Source organism: Heliangelus exortis, chromosome 9 (genome assembly GCF_036169615.1).
Source record: "Heliangelus exortis chromosome 9, bHelExo1.hap1, whole genome shotgun sequence".
Taxonomy (NCBI): Eukaryota; Metazoa; Chordata; class Aves; order Apodiformes; family Trochilidae; genus Heliangelus; species Heliangelus exortis.
The window spans coordinates 16346719-16363285 of record NC_092430.1 but is presented as its reverse complement, the minus strand read 5'-3'; the positions used below and the strand labels follow the sequence as shown (position 1 = coordinate 16363285).

The 16567-nt window shown below is 55.0% G+C and overlaps 2 protein-coding genes across 9 annotated transcripts in view; one reads left to right on the top strand and one right to left on the bottom strand.

Annotated features, from left to right (window-relative positions):
• The first annotated feature begins 9050 nt into the window (after positions 1–9050).
• Positions 9051–16473, top strand: SLC51A (solute carrier family 51 member A). Of its 3 annotated transcripts, XM_071752358.1 has the most exons (11): positions 9052–9198; positions 13172–13300; positions 13474–13988; positions 14179–14273; positions 14634–14788; positions 14896–14969; positions 15044–15202; positions 15324–15435; positions 15554–15700; positions 15884–15989; positions 16114–16473. In XM_071752358.1, exons 3-11 carry the CDS (start codon positions 13954–13956, stop codon positions 16248–16250), a joined length of 1020 nt encoding a protein of 339 aa, XP_071608459.1. In that variant the 5' UTR covers positions 9052–9198; positions 13172–13300; positions 13474–13953; the 3' UTR covers positions 16251–16473. The 3 variants fall into 3 exon arrangements, with proteins under 3 accessions (XP_071608460.1, XP_071608459.1, XP_071608461.1); XM_071752359.1 differs by having other exon boundaries at positions 9051–9198; positions 13172–13988; XM_071752360.1 differs by lacking the exon at positions 14179–14273 and having other exon boundaries at positions 13172–13988.
• The window catches only part of PCYT1A (phosphate cytidylyltransferase 1A, choline), a 28481-nt gene continuing 21743 nt past the window's right edge, over positions 9830–16567 (bottom strand). For 5 of the 6 annotated variants that reach the window (XM_071752355.1, XM_071752354.1, XM_071752353.1 and 2 more), the window contains 3 exons: positions 12437–12558; positions 10585–10633; positions 9830–9936 (listed from right to left, as the gene is read on the bottom strand). The gene's annotated coding sequence lies outside the window, so the exon portion shown is untranslated. Of the gene's footprint in view, positions 9937–10584; positions 10634–12220; positions 12346–12436; positions 12559–16567 lie in introns of all 6 variants that reach the window. The other variant, XM_071752352.1, reaches the window with a different exon arrangement.

The following is a 16567-nucleotide window of genomic DNA, read 5'->3' as shown; positions in this document are numbered from 1 at the left end:
TGCTTCAGGTAGAGCAACAGGTAAGGAGGCAGCTCAGTGGACTTCAGTGAAAGTGATAAAATACTGGAGGATATTTAGGGAATCCATAAACCACCCATGCCCTTGGTAAGTCTATCTCCATTTGACAGTGTGAGGCTTCATTGAGGTTCATGGGTCATCCAGGCACCAGCAGGGGCTGTGAAGGGAGTTCCCCTTGCCAGGATCTCTCTCTGCCATGGCTTCCTGAAGACTACCAGGTCTGTGATGTTTGCTCTGCTTTCTTTCAGCTAAACTCATAAAGACCCAGCTGAGCGGACCCTGCAGAACATCTCACCCTTCTCAAGCACCCACTGATGTTTGCTGTCTCCAGAACTGCCCACAATCACGAGTGGGCCCTGGCTATGGCTGTCTGGGTTCCAGCACAGATGGAGGTCACCATTTCCAGCCTTGGTCCCTTCAGCTCAGGGCATTCCTCAAAGGTGTGCTGGAACCACGGAATGCTTCAAGGTTTGGGGATGTGTGTGTTCTGCAACGCCATGCTCATTTGTCCCTTGCTCATTAAATAAATGAATTAGTAGGCCTGGATTATAGCTTTAAATCCTCTCCCGAGAAAGAAGGATGGGAGCAGAAAGTTTGTAGTTTGGCAGAACCACATGATTGCAAAGAGGATTATGTTTTGTGAAAAGCAATACATTCCTGTGCTGATAAAGGGGAGGATTAACTTGAAACTCTATGCAGCTCCCTGGACACAAGCCTCCCAGGCAAGGGAGTACAGCAGCTCCCAGGTAAGACCTGCTGGTGGACCCAGCAGCTCTGTTTGCTGGAAAAGGTTTGAGCCAGGCTCCAGCTCCACAGTGCTCCAGCTCCAAGGTGCTCCAGCTCCAAGGTGCTCCAGCTCCATCCATCACCAGATGTCATGATGTTGGCCATGGAGGGAGCACCACTGTCCCTTAGTATGTGGCTACCCTGTGGGTGCCTTGATGGAAGCCAAAGATGTGAGAGAAAGGGATTAGATCAGTCCTACAGGCTGGATCCTCCAGTTGTTTCTCAATGCAACAGTCTGGATGCGGCCTGCTGCTCAGGAAAGTATAACCTGAGGGTAACAGCCCCTTCCCTGCCCAGTTTGTTGTGTTCCTCCTGGTCTCCCCTTCCAAGCCTCGATGTGTGCAGTCTGGGCACGCTGTGCCAGGTGCAGGGCTGGGATCCCTGCTGGCCAGTGCCACTGAGAAGAGCAACATTTCCACTCTGAGGTCTCACTGGATACCTGCAACAGATGTGGGAGGTTCCCAGGAGCAATGCCAAACTGCAAGCAAGGAAAGGAGCAGTCTGGTTGACTTCTCTCCATGGCCTGTGTATGCTGTATCTCCCTTCCAGCTAGCAGAGGAGGTGCTGTGTGCCTGCTGCTGCCCTGGCAGATACTTGCTGCAGGTGTTTTCTGTTCCCTCTCAGTATGTTTGACTGTGTGGTGAGCAGTTCCCCATTTCTACATCTGACAGGAAAAAAAGGAAGCTGTTGTTCTAGACACTGAAGTGGTTTTGCACTGTGACCAGCAGTTACTGGCAGTGAAATACCTTAAAATGAGGGTTCTTCAAATGCAACATGGTACCTGAGGGCAGCTGAGCATCCTTTACCTTGCATGGGGTGCAGGAAGGAAGTGGGATTTGGCTGGCTATCAGCTGTTGGTGGCTGTTGCCCCCTTCCTCTGGCCTGGTGTTGTTGGCAAAGTGGTGCCTGTGCTGTGGGAGATGCTGAGCTCTGGTGCTCGGGCTGCCCAGCTCAGACAAAAATTTTAGTAAGGAGCAGAGATAGCCAAAGGTAGAGAATAGCCAAAGGGGGATAGGGATGTAGGATTGGTGACTTCTGATCCCTCATCCCATCAAGATGGGCCTCAGCATGTATGATCTTAGCACAGTTGAGGCCCATAAAAATTAAGAGCCATTGTCATCCACCTGGAGACCTCTGGCTGGTTCCCAAAGACTGGGAGCATTTAAACTCTGAAGCAGGCTGCAGCAGACTGTTCAAGCTCTGCTGTTTTCATGCTGTGGGCATCTGCAGCTTCTACCAAGCTCTTGCTTGCTTCTGCCCACTCTGCTACCTCCCTGGCCCAGCTCCTGCCTGCAGTTCAGTGCAGGAGCCTCCTTGCTTGTCCTGACACCTCACTTTAGCCTGGCTTATGTCAGGGCATTCCTCCTCATCCCAGCTTGGCTCTGGTATTTTAGATGTTTTTCCCTGTTTCCTCTGAACTCCTGAGGGGTTTGTGAGTCCCCCAACAGCCTCAGATGACTCCAGTTTCCTCTATGCAATACCATGTGATAGTGTCTCTCCTGCAGGATTAACACTGAAATGAGACCCAAATATGGGAAGGAAAATACAGTTTCACTTCAGTTTTAGTGCATGGCTGACCCTCGTGTGACCAGCTGTCCTGCCCACGTTTTTCAAAGGCAGTTAAAAACAGGGAAAACAAGACCCACTGAGATAAACAGACTGTAAGGAATGCCCTGTGCTTTGTGAGCAGCTTATCAAAAACAACACTGGGAGGTGACTTCTATGTCAAGAGATGCTGGGGCTAACATGACTCTTCAGTCTGGATGGGATGGGATGGAAAAGCCAAGATCCACTTGCAGGAATGTGGTGTCAAGTCCGAAGTGCAAGTTGATTGCTGAGGCCAAGGGTTGCAGGAGATGCAATGGCCTGTGGGGTGGGAGGTTGGACAAAGTAATCAAAGGGCTCCCATGGGCTATGAGCTTTACAAAATAGGGCTGTGAGGTGGCCCAGGGTGCTGGCACCAGGCAGACAACAGGCAGCTGGGGATAAATGAAAGGCTTTGATCTTCTGCCCTGCTTGTTAGCTGCTTCCTCTGCATCACAGCCACTTGGAAAAGTGGCAGTGCCAGTTCCTGCTTTCCTGGGAGCACATTTGAGTGATGCATTGACTGTGCTTGTGGGCTGCACTGAGATGCAATTGCTATTATAGGTCCCAGAAGGCAGCTGGGAAACCCAGGTTTTTGCAACCTCAGGAATTATGCTGCAACCCTGCTCTGCGTTGTGACTGGCAGGCATGGATCCCAGTAGAGCCTGCCCTTTCTCCTGTCCCTCCCACCAATAACTTAATATCCAGGAATTGCACAACACCATGAGAATCCCCATCCTCTAAAAGATCTTGTGTTTTTGGCTTTTGCTGCTGCATTTTTCACTTGCCCTGACTTGAAAGAGGGGTGAGGTACTTGCATCTGACCCTCCCAGGTAAAGCCATCATGCTGCCTTGGAAGAGATCACCCCATCCTGCTTGCTCCTGGCAATCCAGGAGCACATGTCCATACTCTGGAGCTCTGGTTCTTTGGCCACAGTCCCACCATGTGCATCAGGGCAGCCTGAGGAGAGAGGGGGATCCCAGCAGGCACCAGCATCTTTGAGAGGATCTGCTGCCTCTTCTCCTGGAGAAAAAGGCTGCAGAAGAGGCAAAGGGTGGTCCATGCTCAGCAAGTAAAAGGCACTTGAGAGAGTGGAAATGCAGCAGGTAATGCAGAGAGTTGGCTGTTGCTTTGTCTTCCTTTTGAAATAGCATTCATCTTTGCATCCTTCCTAGGGAAGCACCTGGGTCCGGCCCTGCTCTAGGCATTGTCTGCAGCTGCCTTGGTGCTCCTCCTCTCAGCTGGAAGGGAGCCAGAAGGTGCTGAGCACCTGGGGGAGAGGCACAGGGCTGAGGGTTGTGTGGTCCCTCGCTCTCATGGATGTGCAGACCTAGGGTATCCCATAGACACTCTCCTCAGAGAACTCTGAGGGTTGGTTTTTTTTTTTGGCTCCCTGCAGTGAGGAGACTCATCTCATCTCATCTCTCCCACCACACAAGGAGGGAAATGGATGTGGTGATGTTCTTTGCCACTGTTCTGCTTGCCCAGGGGCTGGCATAGAGGTCCAGCAGAGAGGCACACACTTGAACACTGCCCCAGGGGGATTAAAAGAGCTGGCTCTTTTAATGGGGCTTCTTTGCTTGCAAAAGCTGAGTTCTGTGGGATTTAAACTCCCAAAGTCCTAAGGACCTCTCTGTGCTTCATCCGCTACCCAGCTATGCATACAGGGAGCAGGGCAGGCAGTTATCCCTGCTTCATCCCTGCTCAGAGGCTGCAGGGACAAGAGGCATTTAGCAAAAAGTGAGGCCTCAGCGTTGCTTCCTGCACTTGGTTATTAATTTTGGCAAGAAGCTGGACCTCCCTGAGGACAAATCCTTGATGTGTGCAGGTCTGATACGACTCCTGCCAACGAAGTCCCTGGGGCAGCTGAGGCTGGTGGAGATCTAGCAGGAGCTGTTGTTGACCTGGAGGCTTTGGTGGCACGGGGTCAGCCCAACAAAACTGCTGCTATCGCTGAGGCTGCACTGTGGGACTGTGCCTCTTGTCATTGCTCTGATAGCACCTCTGCCCTGTGAGCCCGGCTGCTCTTATCTACTGGTCAGGGTGGCTGTGGCTGCAGCAGGGGGGCTGCAGGGCTGAGGGGCTCAGACAAGTGTACAAACAAGTTCAGGATGTGAGCACAATAGCCAAGGATGGGCCTTTGAAAAGCAGGGGACGAAGCGCAGCCACCCTGGGGCACATCAAAGGTCTTTCTTGCTCTGCTCAGCCAAAAAAGCCCATGTGTTTGATGGCTGCTCGTGGACCAGGCCCCAGCACTGCATCAGCCCATGTGACAGAGGCTTTGAGCAGTGTGAAGCAGAAAGGGAAAAGCTAGGAAAAGGGAAAAGGACACACACAGGAGCTGTGATACAGCCACGTGGGTCTCTCCCTCCAATTCAAGGGTTTCTCGTGAGTTCCCTTGGTCCCAGTTTGTTCTGCCTCTTGCTGTACCTGGAGTGCAGCACACAGCTCCACTCTTTCCTCTTTGAGTACACCCCAGGGCAGGCATTTCAGGTCATTCTCGAGTGCTTTGTGTGCAATTTCACAAGCACTTCTTTTGAATCAGCGATTACCACATCTGGGGCTGTTGGGGTTTTTCCAGACTTGGTTTGAATTCTAGAAAGCCAGGGATGCCATGCACATTTTGTGGTGTTTTGATTAAGAAGTCCATGTAGCCAGAAGGAAAGTGACTGCTATCCAACAGCCTTGGAAAGCTGAGCTTTGGAGGGATGCCTAGATGGAGCCGAGAAAGGACATGAAGATACGATGAGAGGGGACACTGGACATGCACCTGCCCTACAGGGTCCTGCATTACCTGCTGTAGTTCTCTAGCAGGATCAGTCCTGAAAGAGCCCTGCTCTGCTCACTCCTGTGCTCCCAGAAGAGCCCACCAAGGGGAATGAAAACCCAGGAAAGTTTTGCCTCTGATTTGCTCTGCAGTGCACACACATGCTCCTGCCTTTGCATAAAGGACATCCCGAGCCTGCTGGGTGGGAACCACCCACTACGATAAGCACACACATTGGTGCAGGAGATTAGACCTGTCCGCTACGTTTTTTGGTTTTTATGTTTTTGTGTTTTTACGAAGTGCATTTATGGACTAAAGAGCAGAAAAAAACCAAACAAGCAAACAACAAAAAAACCACAACCCAGAAAGAAACAGCCAGCACTCTGTACAGCATTACAGGCTCTGCAGGGAAAACATGTCCCCAAGAGGGCTGGATGATGGTTCTGAAAAAAAACTTCAGGCACAGGCCCCAAGCACTGCAGGCTGAGCCAGTGCCTCCTCTGTGGGATTTTGATTGCAGGGCTCTCCTGACCTCCTTTGCTTTTCTACTTTGGAAGCCATTGTCAGGGTAATTTAAACCCTCACAGGCAGGTGCTCGAGCCTTTTCCAACCCATTTGGCTTTGTCTTGTCTGCCTGCTGGAAATGCCTTGGTTTAGGTCAGATTAATCTCTCACAGCAATATCTGAAACCAAAGAGGCGGCTTTAATTGGGGCCAGATTAGTGCAACCAGGCTGAGCAGGGGGAGCTTTCTCCCTACCTGCTAATTGCCCCTTATCTGCCCTGGCAGCAGCTGTGACACCTGCCTGTGGCTGCCTGCGTGCCAGCTTTGTGTCATGGGGCCACAAAAAACCTCAACTTTCTGGTCAAGACAATGGAAACAACCTCTACTGCTCCCTTTCTCACTTCCCCACTGAAGTGTGGACTGCTGTTTGTTCTTACCTCCTGACTTTTAGTCATCCTTGGCATCTACAGGAATGGTCAGCAGTGGGCATTTCCAGCGCCAGTCTCTCCTTTAGCTCTGTTTGTTTCTGTCCATAAGAACTGCCCCAGGGCCTGCTGACCCTGCTGTGTTGGTGCAGACACCCCCTGGCTCCCTCCTTGCTGGGTTCTGTTTTGTTAGGTGTGATTACCCAGTTCTGAAGAAAGCACCTTTCTTTGCCTGTGCACATCCCAGTGGCTTTTATGGCTTCATCCAGCTGTGAATTCAGAGGTTTTATTTACTACTCCATGATGCAAAAGTGGCAAAGGAGTGTGTGGTGGTGCACACCCCTCCCGGGGAACTGGTGCTGCCCCAGCCCTCCCTTCCTTCCTCCTCCTCACCACTGGAGACCTTGGGTGAAGCACCTTTCCCTGCACTTTATCCCTCAGCAGGGACATGGGGGAAGAAGTGAGACCCAGGGGAGAGCCTTGTCCTGGGCTGAGCATTGCTTTGCTGTCAGCAAGGAAGAGTCAGTGATGCTGGCTCCCTGCCACCCTTTGCTTTGGCTCCCCCAAACCCATACGGTGCTGTAAATACCAGCCAGGCGGAGAAAACCACATGCAGCCACACATCTATGTCTCAAGTATGGGCACACGCACACACATGTCCACACTCACGCCCCTACCCACACATACACCTGGCGTGGGCACCTGTGTGCCTGCCCACACATCTCCAGGCATGTCCAGCCCCTCCTGCCCCTCTGCCTGCTTGTCTGCCAAAGCAAGAGGGAGCCAGCAGCAGGGCAAGAGAACTTTCCTGGCATCCTTACTGTGGATCAGACACTGGTCGAGGTGACAGGAGGACAGAGGAGTTGTTTTTCTTGATTCCCTCTGAGCTGCACTTGGGATGCTTTCCACCTGTGATAGTTAGCAACATGGTTGGGGGAAAGCCTTGGCCTGATGGAGAAGATGCACTGGGGGTGAAAGCTTTCCTCCAGCAAGCAGGACTGCTCCCCATGCCCGACCCGTGGCCCTTGTGCATGGCCCCATGGGGTGGCTGAGGCCAGGGGGTGGATCTGAGAGCTGGGAGGGCTCGGGGCCATCAGGGGAGCAGCTCCCAGCTTCCACAAACACAATGAGTCTCTGCTGCTTCTCTGGGAAAATATTTGTCAGTCTGAGGCAGAGCTTTGTAAAAACTTCAACATTCTCACCTGCAAGCTTCTCGCAGGAGACAGACGAGTAAGAAAATAAAACTCCCAACCAAAGCAAACGCCAGCAGCCCACGCTGAGTGTGTTTTTACCTCCCAGTTCTCTAAAAGCAAACATCAGTGGTAACATATAATATTTTAGGTGGCTGTGGCAGAAAAAAGCCCCTCTGATTTTCAAACAAGGTACCTTTTCATTTAGAGCTTGGCATGGCTCTAAAAAAAAAAAAAAAAAAAAAGAAAAAAAGATGTTTCACTGGGACACCTGCTGGAAATGCAGACATTGCTTTATGGCAGAAAAACACTTCTTTACATCTGAAGCCTCAGAGCAGGGAGGAAGCGGCTCCCAAGGGTGTTTCCTGGCATTTCCGCAGGATCCCCCTGGCCCGATTGGCCGTTTGTTCATCCTCTTTGAAGGAGACAAAGTCCCCACCATGCTGAGCCCCATGGCTTGGACACTTCCTCTCCGTGGGAGCTCGGCACGGTCAGACCTGGGGCTGCTGGGATGAAAAGCAAACAAAGGAACCCAGAAGGGCTGGGCAGAAGATGGGGGTGTTATCGGGTGCCCCATCTGTGAGGCTCTCTTCAAAAGGGAGGAGAAGGATGGAGCCATAAAAGCCACCCTGATGCCTTGGTCCGGATGAGAGAAGGGGGGACCCTCGGGCAGGAGCAGCAGGGCCAGCCCCCCGGGAGAAATGGTTTGGAAGTGTGACTGAGGCTACAGCAGGGGTGGCTGTCAAGCCCACAAGGGTGAGCTGTTCAGCTCCAGAGAGCACCCCCATTCCTGCTCACTGCAGGTTATATACACCAGGGAAGATCCTATATAGGTTATAAAGTCATATACGTATTTATAGATAGATGTGTATGTGTTATGTATCCCTTCTCTGTGAAAAAGTATATATGGTCAAATAGTTTTGGCAGCTTTGGGAGCAGGCATTTTGCTGACATGAATTACAGAGTTGGGCCACTGAGGGACTGTAAGAAGGTTCCCTGGAAGGTGATCCCTCTTGGTGCTCTGGGATGGGCACCCAGACCTGCGTTGGGAGGGGGCTGGAGGGTCCCTGAGTGCAGAAGCCAGCCCCATGGCCATGGATGAACAGTGTTTCTGAGAATTTTCCTCACTCAGGAGGGGAGGCTGAGGCCAGCAGGACTCCTACTCTGTTGGAACCCTCCAAGGCCAGTGCTTCTCTCAGTGATTGACTGGCTCCAAGGGCAGTGTGTCCCCATCTGAAATGCCAGCTTGGTCTATAAATAACACCTGACATGAATCTCTCCATGGGCACTGGAGCAATGAGAGACTGAGCCCTCGCTGCCCTTGTCACGTAGGTCTCTTGCCCTGTTTTATAAATGGGGAAACTGAGGCACAGTGAGATCCTTGACCCTGCCTTGCAGCAATCCAGTGATGTAGCCCTGTGGGTTTGCAGGGCAGGTGGGGGGTGTTTTCCAGTGGCAGAGTGCTTCCCATTATGAAAGGGAGGATTTGAGGGGCACTATTGCTCTGCCAAGGGGTCTGCACCTCGTGTCACCCCAGCTGTGCTCTCAGATGATCCAGGGAGCCTTCCCCTGCCCAGGAAAGGGGCTCTGCAGCCTCACGCCCCTGCAGCAGCCCCCCTGCCCTCCCTGCTCTCTGCTCCCTCCTGGTCCTATCTCCTGGAGATGGTGGCTCCCACCCCACCAGCTGCCCCTGGGACAATCAGTGGGGAGCACACGGGGCTTATCTAGGGACCAGCCATGGGCAGGGCTCCCCAAAACCTCTATCAGTGGGTGAGGGGAGCCAGACCCATCCCTGCTGCATGGGGCCAGGGCTGGGGGCATCGCCACAGCCCCATGCTGACCATCACAGGGGAATGCTCGAGGGGCCTGCGATTCCTCTCCATCCTGGTGGGGAGCGTGGCACTGCTGGATTTGCAGGATCCAGGTGAGGCCATTTTGCTGGGTGGCTTGGGGTTGTTGTGGGGTGTCTAAGGTGGATGGTGGCTGCAGCCTGGAGCAACCCCTGGCAGGATCCGACCCCCCCATCCACCTCCACCAAACTCTCGGCAGTGGTTTTCTCACTGAGGTGAAGCTTGAGGGGTCCTGGGGCAGGGGAGGGACAGGCAGGGCCAGCGTCCTGGGAACAGATTTCCTGTCCCTTACACAAGCTGGATTGACCTCCATGTGTTGTTTATTTCTCTTCAGTGACACCCACCCTCCTGCTTCCAGCACCTCAGTGGGGTGCTGCCAAAACACCAGTGGGATGGGGACACTGCCTCTCCCCGAAGCCCCTGGGGTGGGGGTTATCAGGGTCACCTGTGGTCACACAGAATGTGGGCATCCCCGTGATGAGGTGCCTGTAGAGTGGAGTGTGGTCTCCTCGAGAGCTGTGTGCTAGACATCCCCCTGCTCCATAGAGTCCCATTGGTCTTGGGGTGCTGGTCCTGGCTGGCACAGGTACCAGCCCAAGGGAGGGATATCCCCTGGGAGAAGAAGCATCCTGGCCTCTCTGTCCTGCTGTGTGGGGTCTGTCCCTCTGTGTCCTGGGACAGCAGTGACCATAAATCACCATAAGCTCTGGATGAAGATCTTTATTGTCTGCTTGTCTGGCTAGACCACAGCCTGGGCTGGGTGTGAGGCTCTCACTCCTCGATGTTCTCGCTGTCCATAATTGCTTCAGGCTCTGGGTGAGAGAGGAGAGCATGAGAAGGAACATGTTTTGGACTCCTACCAGGGCTTTGAACTAGGATTTTCCTTGCCCACCGTGTCCTGGCCATGGGGAAATTGGTGAGACCTCCATGCTTAACAGGGTTGGCCCCTCTGACCATAACCACAGCGAATGAGAGACGGGTGGAAAACTGTCTAAAAACCCATGCAAATATTTGCATTTAGAGTACTTTTCCAAATATTGGGGAATGCTGACAAAGCAGCTGTGTGGGTGATGCAGTGAGGGTCTGTCTGCTTGGCTTTTCCTTTTAGGTTTAGGATTTCAATGGTCAAACAGTTTTATTTAAAATAAAAAAAATAAAGGGGAGATTTGCCAATGCTATCCCTTCCACTAAGCTCTGTGGATCAGAACAGCCACCCAGATGCCACAACCACGAGCCTTCAAACTACCCCTACTCTTGGTTGGTGGGTGCATGGCTCCCATCTCAGCGCTCCATTTTCCTTTTCTGCTGAAGGGCTTTTTGGCAGAAAAGGAGCTCCCTGTGCCTGGCGCTGCACTGCCCTGAAGCATCCTGGAAGTCTGGGGCTGAAACTGAGCTGGTGAGGCTTGCCCAGAGCCTTAAAGCAACCCCTCCACACCGTGCCCATGCCAGGGGATGCTCACCTGCCATTGGCTCCTGCCCATCCTGCCAGCTTTCATCCATAGTAGTAGCCTGTGTGGAGAAGGGTGACTGGGTTAGAAGGGTGACCATGGATCCTGGAGGCTGCAGGACCACTCATCCCAAGTGTGAACAGAGGCTGGAATAAGGGAAGAAGCTGGAGGGACAATGGGCTAATTTTCACCTCTTTACACCCATCTCTGTCAGCTCCCAGGGCAGGTCAGAGCAAGCAAGTTGCAGGCATGTCCCATCCTGCTGGTGCAGGGAGGGCTCAGGGCTGTGGGTTGCAGGGATGAGAGCTCTGTGTCCCCGGGGGCAGCGCTGGGGTAATGACATCCAGCTCTGCAGTGCACTGTCCACATCAGGAGAGTGTGACTGATGTGTCCTGGCTCCCATGCAGAGCAGAACTGGGGGGACTTGGGCACTGTGATGGGGCTGGGGGTTTGGTGAAGATGAGTTAATGCTGACAAAGGTCATTTGTTCATCCAGCACCAAGAGGGGGATGGAGATGGAGGCCCCTGTGCATGTGTGTGCATGCATGATGGGACCAGCTCATTCAGAGCATCGACATGTGGGGCTGCCCTTCTGCTCTGGGCGTGGGGTCCAGCGACATCCTGCATCCCCCTCCTGGGATGGCAGGATGCTCCATGCCCCTCAGCCATACCTGGCTCCTTGGGTTGTGCTGTGCTCTGGGGACCCAGGGCCTAGTGAGGCTCAGGTAGACAGTGGCAAGGAAGGTCATGGTGCTGGAGCAGTAAGTCAGGGACAAACAGACACAGGTGTGCTGGGCAAGGGGACCACCACACACCTCCATGCAGTGGTCACCCCTGGGGGCTGCTGGCCCCGGGACTACATGTGGGCAGGGGAACAGAGTCCTGCAGTGGCAACCTTGAAGGTGCAGAGTGTGTGTGTGTGTGTGTGTGCTGGGGCAGGGCTCTGCCTCTCCAGGCCAAGGATACAAGCAGATCTTCGCTGTGATGAGGGACAACTGAGAGACAAGCACTGGGCAGATGAGGCAGGACATCAGGACCATGATGACATAGCTCCTGGTGACCATCACAAACAAGCAGGCGCAGCAGATGTTGTAGTTGTGTTCCTTTGTCTGTGGGCAATGCTGGTGAAACTGGTGCAGCACAGGGGTGCAGGGTAGTGGGGGCCCCTCCATAGGTCCCATGCATCCCGTGGGGCTGGAACCACCAAGGGCTGTGGCCACCCTCTCAGGGTGCTGCAGCCAGGGGCTGTGCAAGGTGGCGGTGTTTGGGTGTGCAAGGTGGGTATGAGTGAGCAGGGCTGGGCATGGGGCATGTGGGAGGTATGGGGGCAGCTCGGAGAGCTGTGGGTGCCAGACAACATGTCTAGGGCTGGGGGTGGGAGATGGTGTGTGGGGCTGCAGTAGGGTTGGATGTACAAGATGTAACACATAGGCATGGGGGTATATGGAGTGCAGCGTGTGGGGCTGAGCACCCTATAGTCTATAGTTTATGGGGTGCAGTGTGCCAGGTGGGGGCACAGCGTGTAGGGAGGATGGGAGGGCACACAGTGTGTGGGGACACACAGGGCTGGGTTAATGGGGTGGTGGCATGAGGTTGTCCAGGTGTGCATGGACATATGCAGAATCCCAGGGCACCTGGTGTCCCTCACCTCTATGAATAGGTTGCAGTGAAGGCAGCGGAGGAAGACTGGCTGGGCATGTCGGTGGCACCCAGCTGGGCAGCAGTGTCTCACTGTGCTGGAGAGCCCCTGGTTCAGCCTCTCCTCACAGGTCACTACTGAAGAAGACACGTGGGGAGACTGTGTATCCCCCAGACCCTGGGGCCACCCTGATATAGAGCAGCCCCTGTTTCCCTGTTACCTCACCTAGCGGGAGGAGCTCCAGTCTGTCTGAGCACAGCATGACCAAGCTGGCAAGAATCAGGAGGATGATGATGGTGCTGGTACTGGTGTCCAGCCAGGTAAACTGCAGAGCCAGACGGCCACACCTGCAGCCGGGAGGACAGAGAGAACAGGGCCAGGGTCAGGCTCTGGGGCTGCAGTAGCAGAGGTGGAGAGCTGGCCACAGAGCCTTGGGGTGCTCAGTCCCAGGGGCTGCTGGAGCCAGGTGGGTGGTGGTGAAGATGACACAGATCCAGGCCATCTGATGCCTGGCTGCAATGTCCCTGGGACAGAGGTGTGAAATAGCAGCTCTGATCCCAAGGATGGGGCTCAGCCTGTGGCTTTGGGGTGACTTACAGGAAGAAGGTGAAGATGACCAGTGAGCTTAGGCAGATGATATTGCTTAAACAAAGGGCGGTGTGAAACTCCATGATGAGATGGGCCCCAGCCTCACAGAACGAAGAGCATTCTGCTCCCCTGGCAGCCACAAGAAAACAAATACCCCCATTCCATTCCCATGGCAACTACAGCATCCCCTTTCTTTCCCCTTTCCATTCTTATGGCAACTGCAGTATCCTGCTCCCACAGCAGGGTGCAGGGGACCCATTTGGGGTGCTGGTGCCAATCTAGCTTCAGCAGGAGCCCACTGCAAAAGGGGCAAAATATAGGGGCTTGAAGTTCCCAGGGAACCCAGTACAAACCAGCATTCATTTTCCTTAGGGTGCTGGGAGGACACCGGGAGCCACGGACACCCCTACGACACATGAGGATGCTGGGATCCATCTAGGACAAGGATACACGGCTTCCCAGGCCTAATGCCCCCCAACTCGGTGTGACCCCTCCAGTCTGGTATGTCCCTCCCCCAGCCTGGACTCTGCTTCTGTCCCAAGGAGCAGGGGTGCTGAGTTGGGGCAGAGCATTGGGCCAGCCCTGTCCCATGTGTCACGGGAGATGCTCTCAGCAGGGCTCAGCCGTGGGCTGCTGGGAGCTGAGCCATCACGAGCTCCTCACACATCCTGCAGGGTCTGGCAGGTTCCCCACACTCTCCCTGCATCACTTCCCACCCGGCCACCGCTGCAGAAGGGACACAAGGATGGACCCTGCATGGCACCATGGGGACACCCGGCACTCACAGCCCATCTCCAGTCTGGCCAGGGGCTTCTTGGGCAGTGTCACCCCAGGTGTCTCCAACCTTTGGGGACGCACAGGCACGATGGCACGTGTGACAATGTCCTCTCCCAGTACCCCGGGTCATTAACCGGGTGGCCAAGGCGCTCGGCGGGGCCGGGACAGTGCTGGGGAAACGCCAATGGGAGCCCGCAGCAGCGGGAGAGGGAGGAGCGTGCGGGAGGCTGCAGTGGTTAAACTGGAACAAGGAGCGGCGGCCTCCCCGGTCCCTGCCCTGGGGACTCTGACCCCGTCGGCTGTCAAGGGGAGCTGAGGCAGGCGGTGCCCAGCAGCCCCACAGCCACCGGGACAGAGCTGGGGAGAAGCAGAGCAGGATGGAGCCCACCATGGAGCTGGCAGATGACCCCAGGTGAGTGCTGGGACACCTGTGTCGATTTGCAGCCAGGCAAATCCAACTTTTTGGAGCAGGTTTTTGGGGGGTTTCCCTCTGCAAAGGAAAGGGTGAGGCGAGGGTGGCCAGGGGACTCTGGGGACCCTGCAGGGCTGGGTGCCTGGGTGTCCATGCTGGCCCTGTGCAGCACTCCTCCTCTTCTCGGCAGGTTCCCCCGCCCATTGGTGGAGATGCTGATCAGGAACTTCAGCGTGCCAGCAGCCTGCTTCTCCCTGCCACCCACCTCCCGGCAGCTGCTGCAGCGTAGGTGGGGGGGCTGGCGTGTGTGGAACCCTCCTCTTGCCCCTGGTGGGAGCAGGACAGGGATGAGGGAGCGTGAAAGCAGGCAGGGAACCCAATGAAGTGGGAGGCAGCGAGGTGCTGCTAGAGTCTCAGCCTCCCACCCCATAGCCCTGACTGCAGGGAGGGAGGCAGCCCAGGGAGGGCCAGCACTGGGGCAGGCCACGTGGGATGCAGAAGTGGGGCAGAAGCACCAGAGCTGGCATGGCCAGACATGCCAAGGACATGGCAAGGGGCTTCACTAACTGTGGAGTGGTGGCAGGGTGGCAGCTTGATAGGAGCAACAAGAAGGGATGGAGATAGCTTCTCACCCCTCCCTGCCAGAGCTGGATATAGTCCAACTTGCCATCATGGGCCTTGCAACCATCATGACACTGCTGTCGGTCGCAATCTTTGTGGAAGAGGCTTTCTACCTGACTCGCAAGATCCGCTGCCCCATCAAGATGAAGACCCTCTGCTGGAGCAGCTCGGCCCCCACGGTGAGCTGGAGTATGGGCATCATCACCCTGGGGACCCAGGGCCACCCAAGGGGTGCAAGGTCATGGGAAGGAGGAGTGGCACTATGTCATGCTTGTGTCTTCCCCAGGTCGTGTCAGTGGTCAGCTGCTTTGGGCTGTGGTTCCCACGCTCCATGATGGTGGTGGAGATGGCTACCACGGCGTGAGTATCTCCTGCCCCAGGGCAGAGGATTCAGGGAGTCCACAGAGCCTGACCTGCCTTCTCCTCCTCCCTAGGTATTTCGCCGTCTGCTTCTACCTCCTGATGCTGGTCATGGTGGAGGGCTTTGGGGGGAAGGAGGCATTGCTCAGCACCCTGAAAGATGTGCCCATGGTGGTCAGCACTGGGCCCTGCTGCTGCTGTTGCCCCTGCCTGCCCCGAATCACCATGAGTAGGTGAGGGAGAGCTCAGGTAACCCTCTTCCCCTGGGGGGGACTTTCACCGCCTGCTTCTGCTGAGGAGGAAGAGAAGTCCTTGGAGACCACAGGGTGCTACTGGTCTCTCTCACTGTGCCAGGAGAAAGCTTCAACTGATGATGCTGGGGACTTTCCAGTACGCCTTCTTCAGAGCAGTAGCTGTCTTCCTGGGGCTGGTCCTGGCTGCTGACGGGAACTACAACCCTGCTGATGTGAGTGGCAGGGTGCAGGGATGGGCAGGGAGACATCACGGACAGGGAGCCTTCACTAGCCCCTGATCCACCCAGCAACTCTGTCAACCCACGCACATTTTCTTGTGTCCTCCCTTAGATCTCAGCAGAGAGCGTGGCCCTCTGGATCAATACTGTGGTTGGTGCCTCCACCCTCTTTGGGCTGTGGGCCCTGGGCATCCTCTTCCGGCAAGCCCGGCTGCACCTGACAGAGCAGAACATCAAGGCCAAGTTCTCCTGCTTCCAGGTGAGTGAGCTCCTGTCCTGCCCTGCTCCCCCCTAGCTGACACCTCCAGCATGAACCAGCAAGGAGGTGTGGAGGGAGACAGTGGGGCAGGAAGCAGGTTTGGCCGTGGGACAGTGGGGATGGGGGAAGGGCAGGAGCCTGGCATCAACGTGGCCCCACCACCTCAGTTGTTGTTGGTTGCAGATCCTCCTCCTCCTGACAGCTCTGCAGCCTGCCATCTTCAGCATCCTGGCCAACAATGGCAGCATTGCTTGCTCGCCACCCTTCTCCTCCAAGGCCAGGTCACAACGTAAGTCAGGAGAAAGGGAAGTGGCATTGCCTGCTCCTGGCCAAGCCCCTCCATCACACAGTGGGGTGGGGTAAATGGCCACAGTGGATGAAGGTGATTTCAAATGACCCCTCTCCTCTTCCAGAGATGAATGTGCAGCTATTGATCCTGCAAACCTTCATCTTGGCGGTGGTGACACGGATGTACTACCGCAAGCAGGATGACAAACCAGGCTACCAGCCTGTCAGCTTCTCACCCACGGGCACTGACATCAAAGTGTGAGCAGAAGGGATCAAAAAAGGACAGAAGGACAGAGCAAGGCAAGGGTTTGGTATGCCCTGTACAACCTCCTCCTTCCTCCGGCTCTGGGAAGCTGCTGGCAACAGAGGAGGCAGAGGGGGAAAAGGCCACCTCAGTGTGGGGTGAAAGGGTCTGAAACCTGAAGTCCAGAACTCCAGCCTAGGAGCTCTTGTCTGGTACTGAATAAAGATATATTTGTACCTGGGTCTTGTGTTGGTGACTGGGTTCTGATCATCTCCTCTATGTGCTGGGTGGGAAAGAACTTCACACAGGGGAGAAAGACAGAGCACACCACAGTC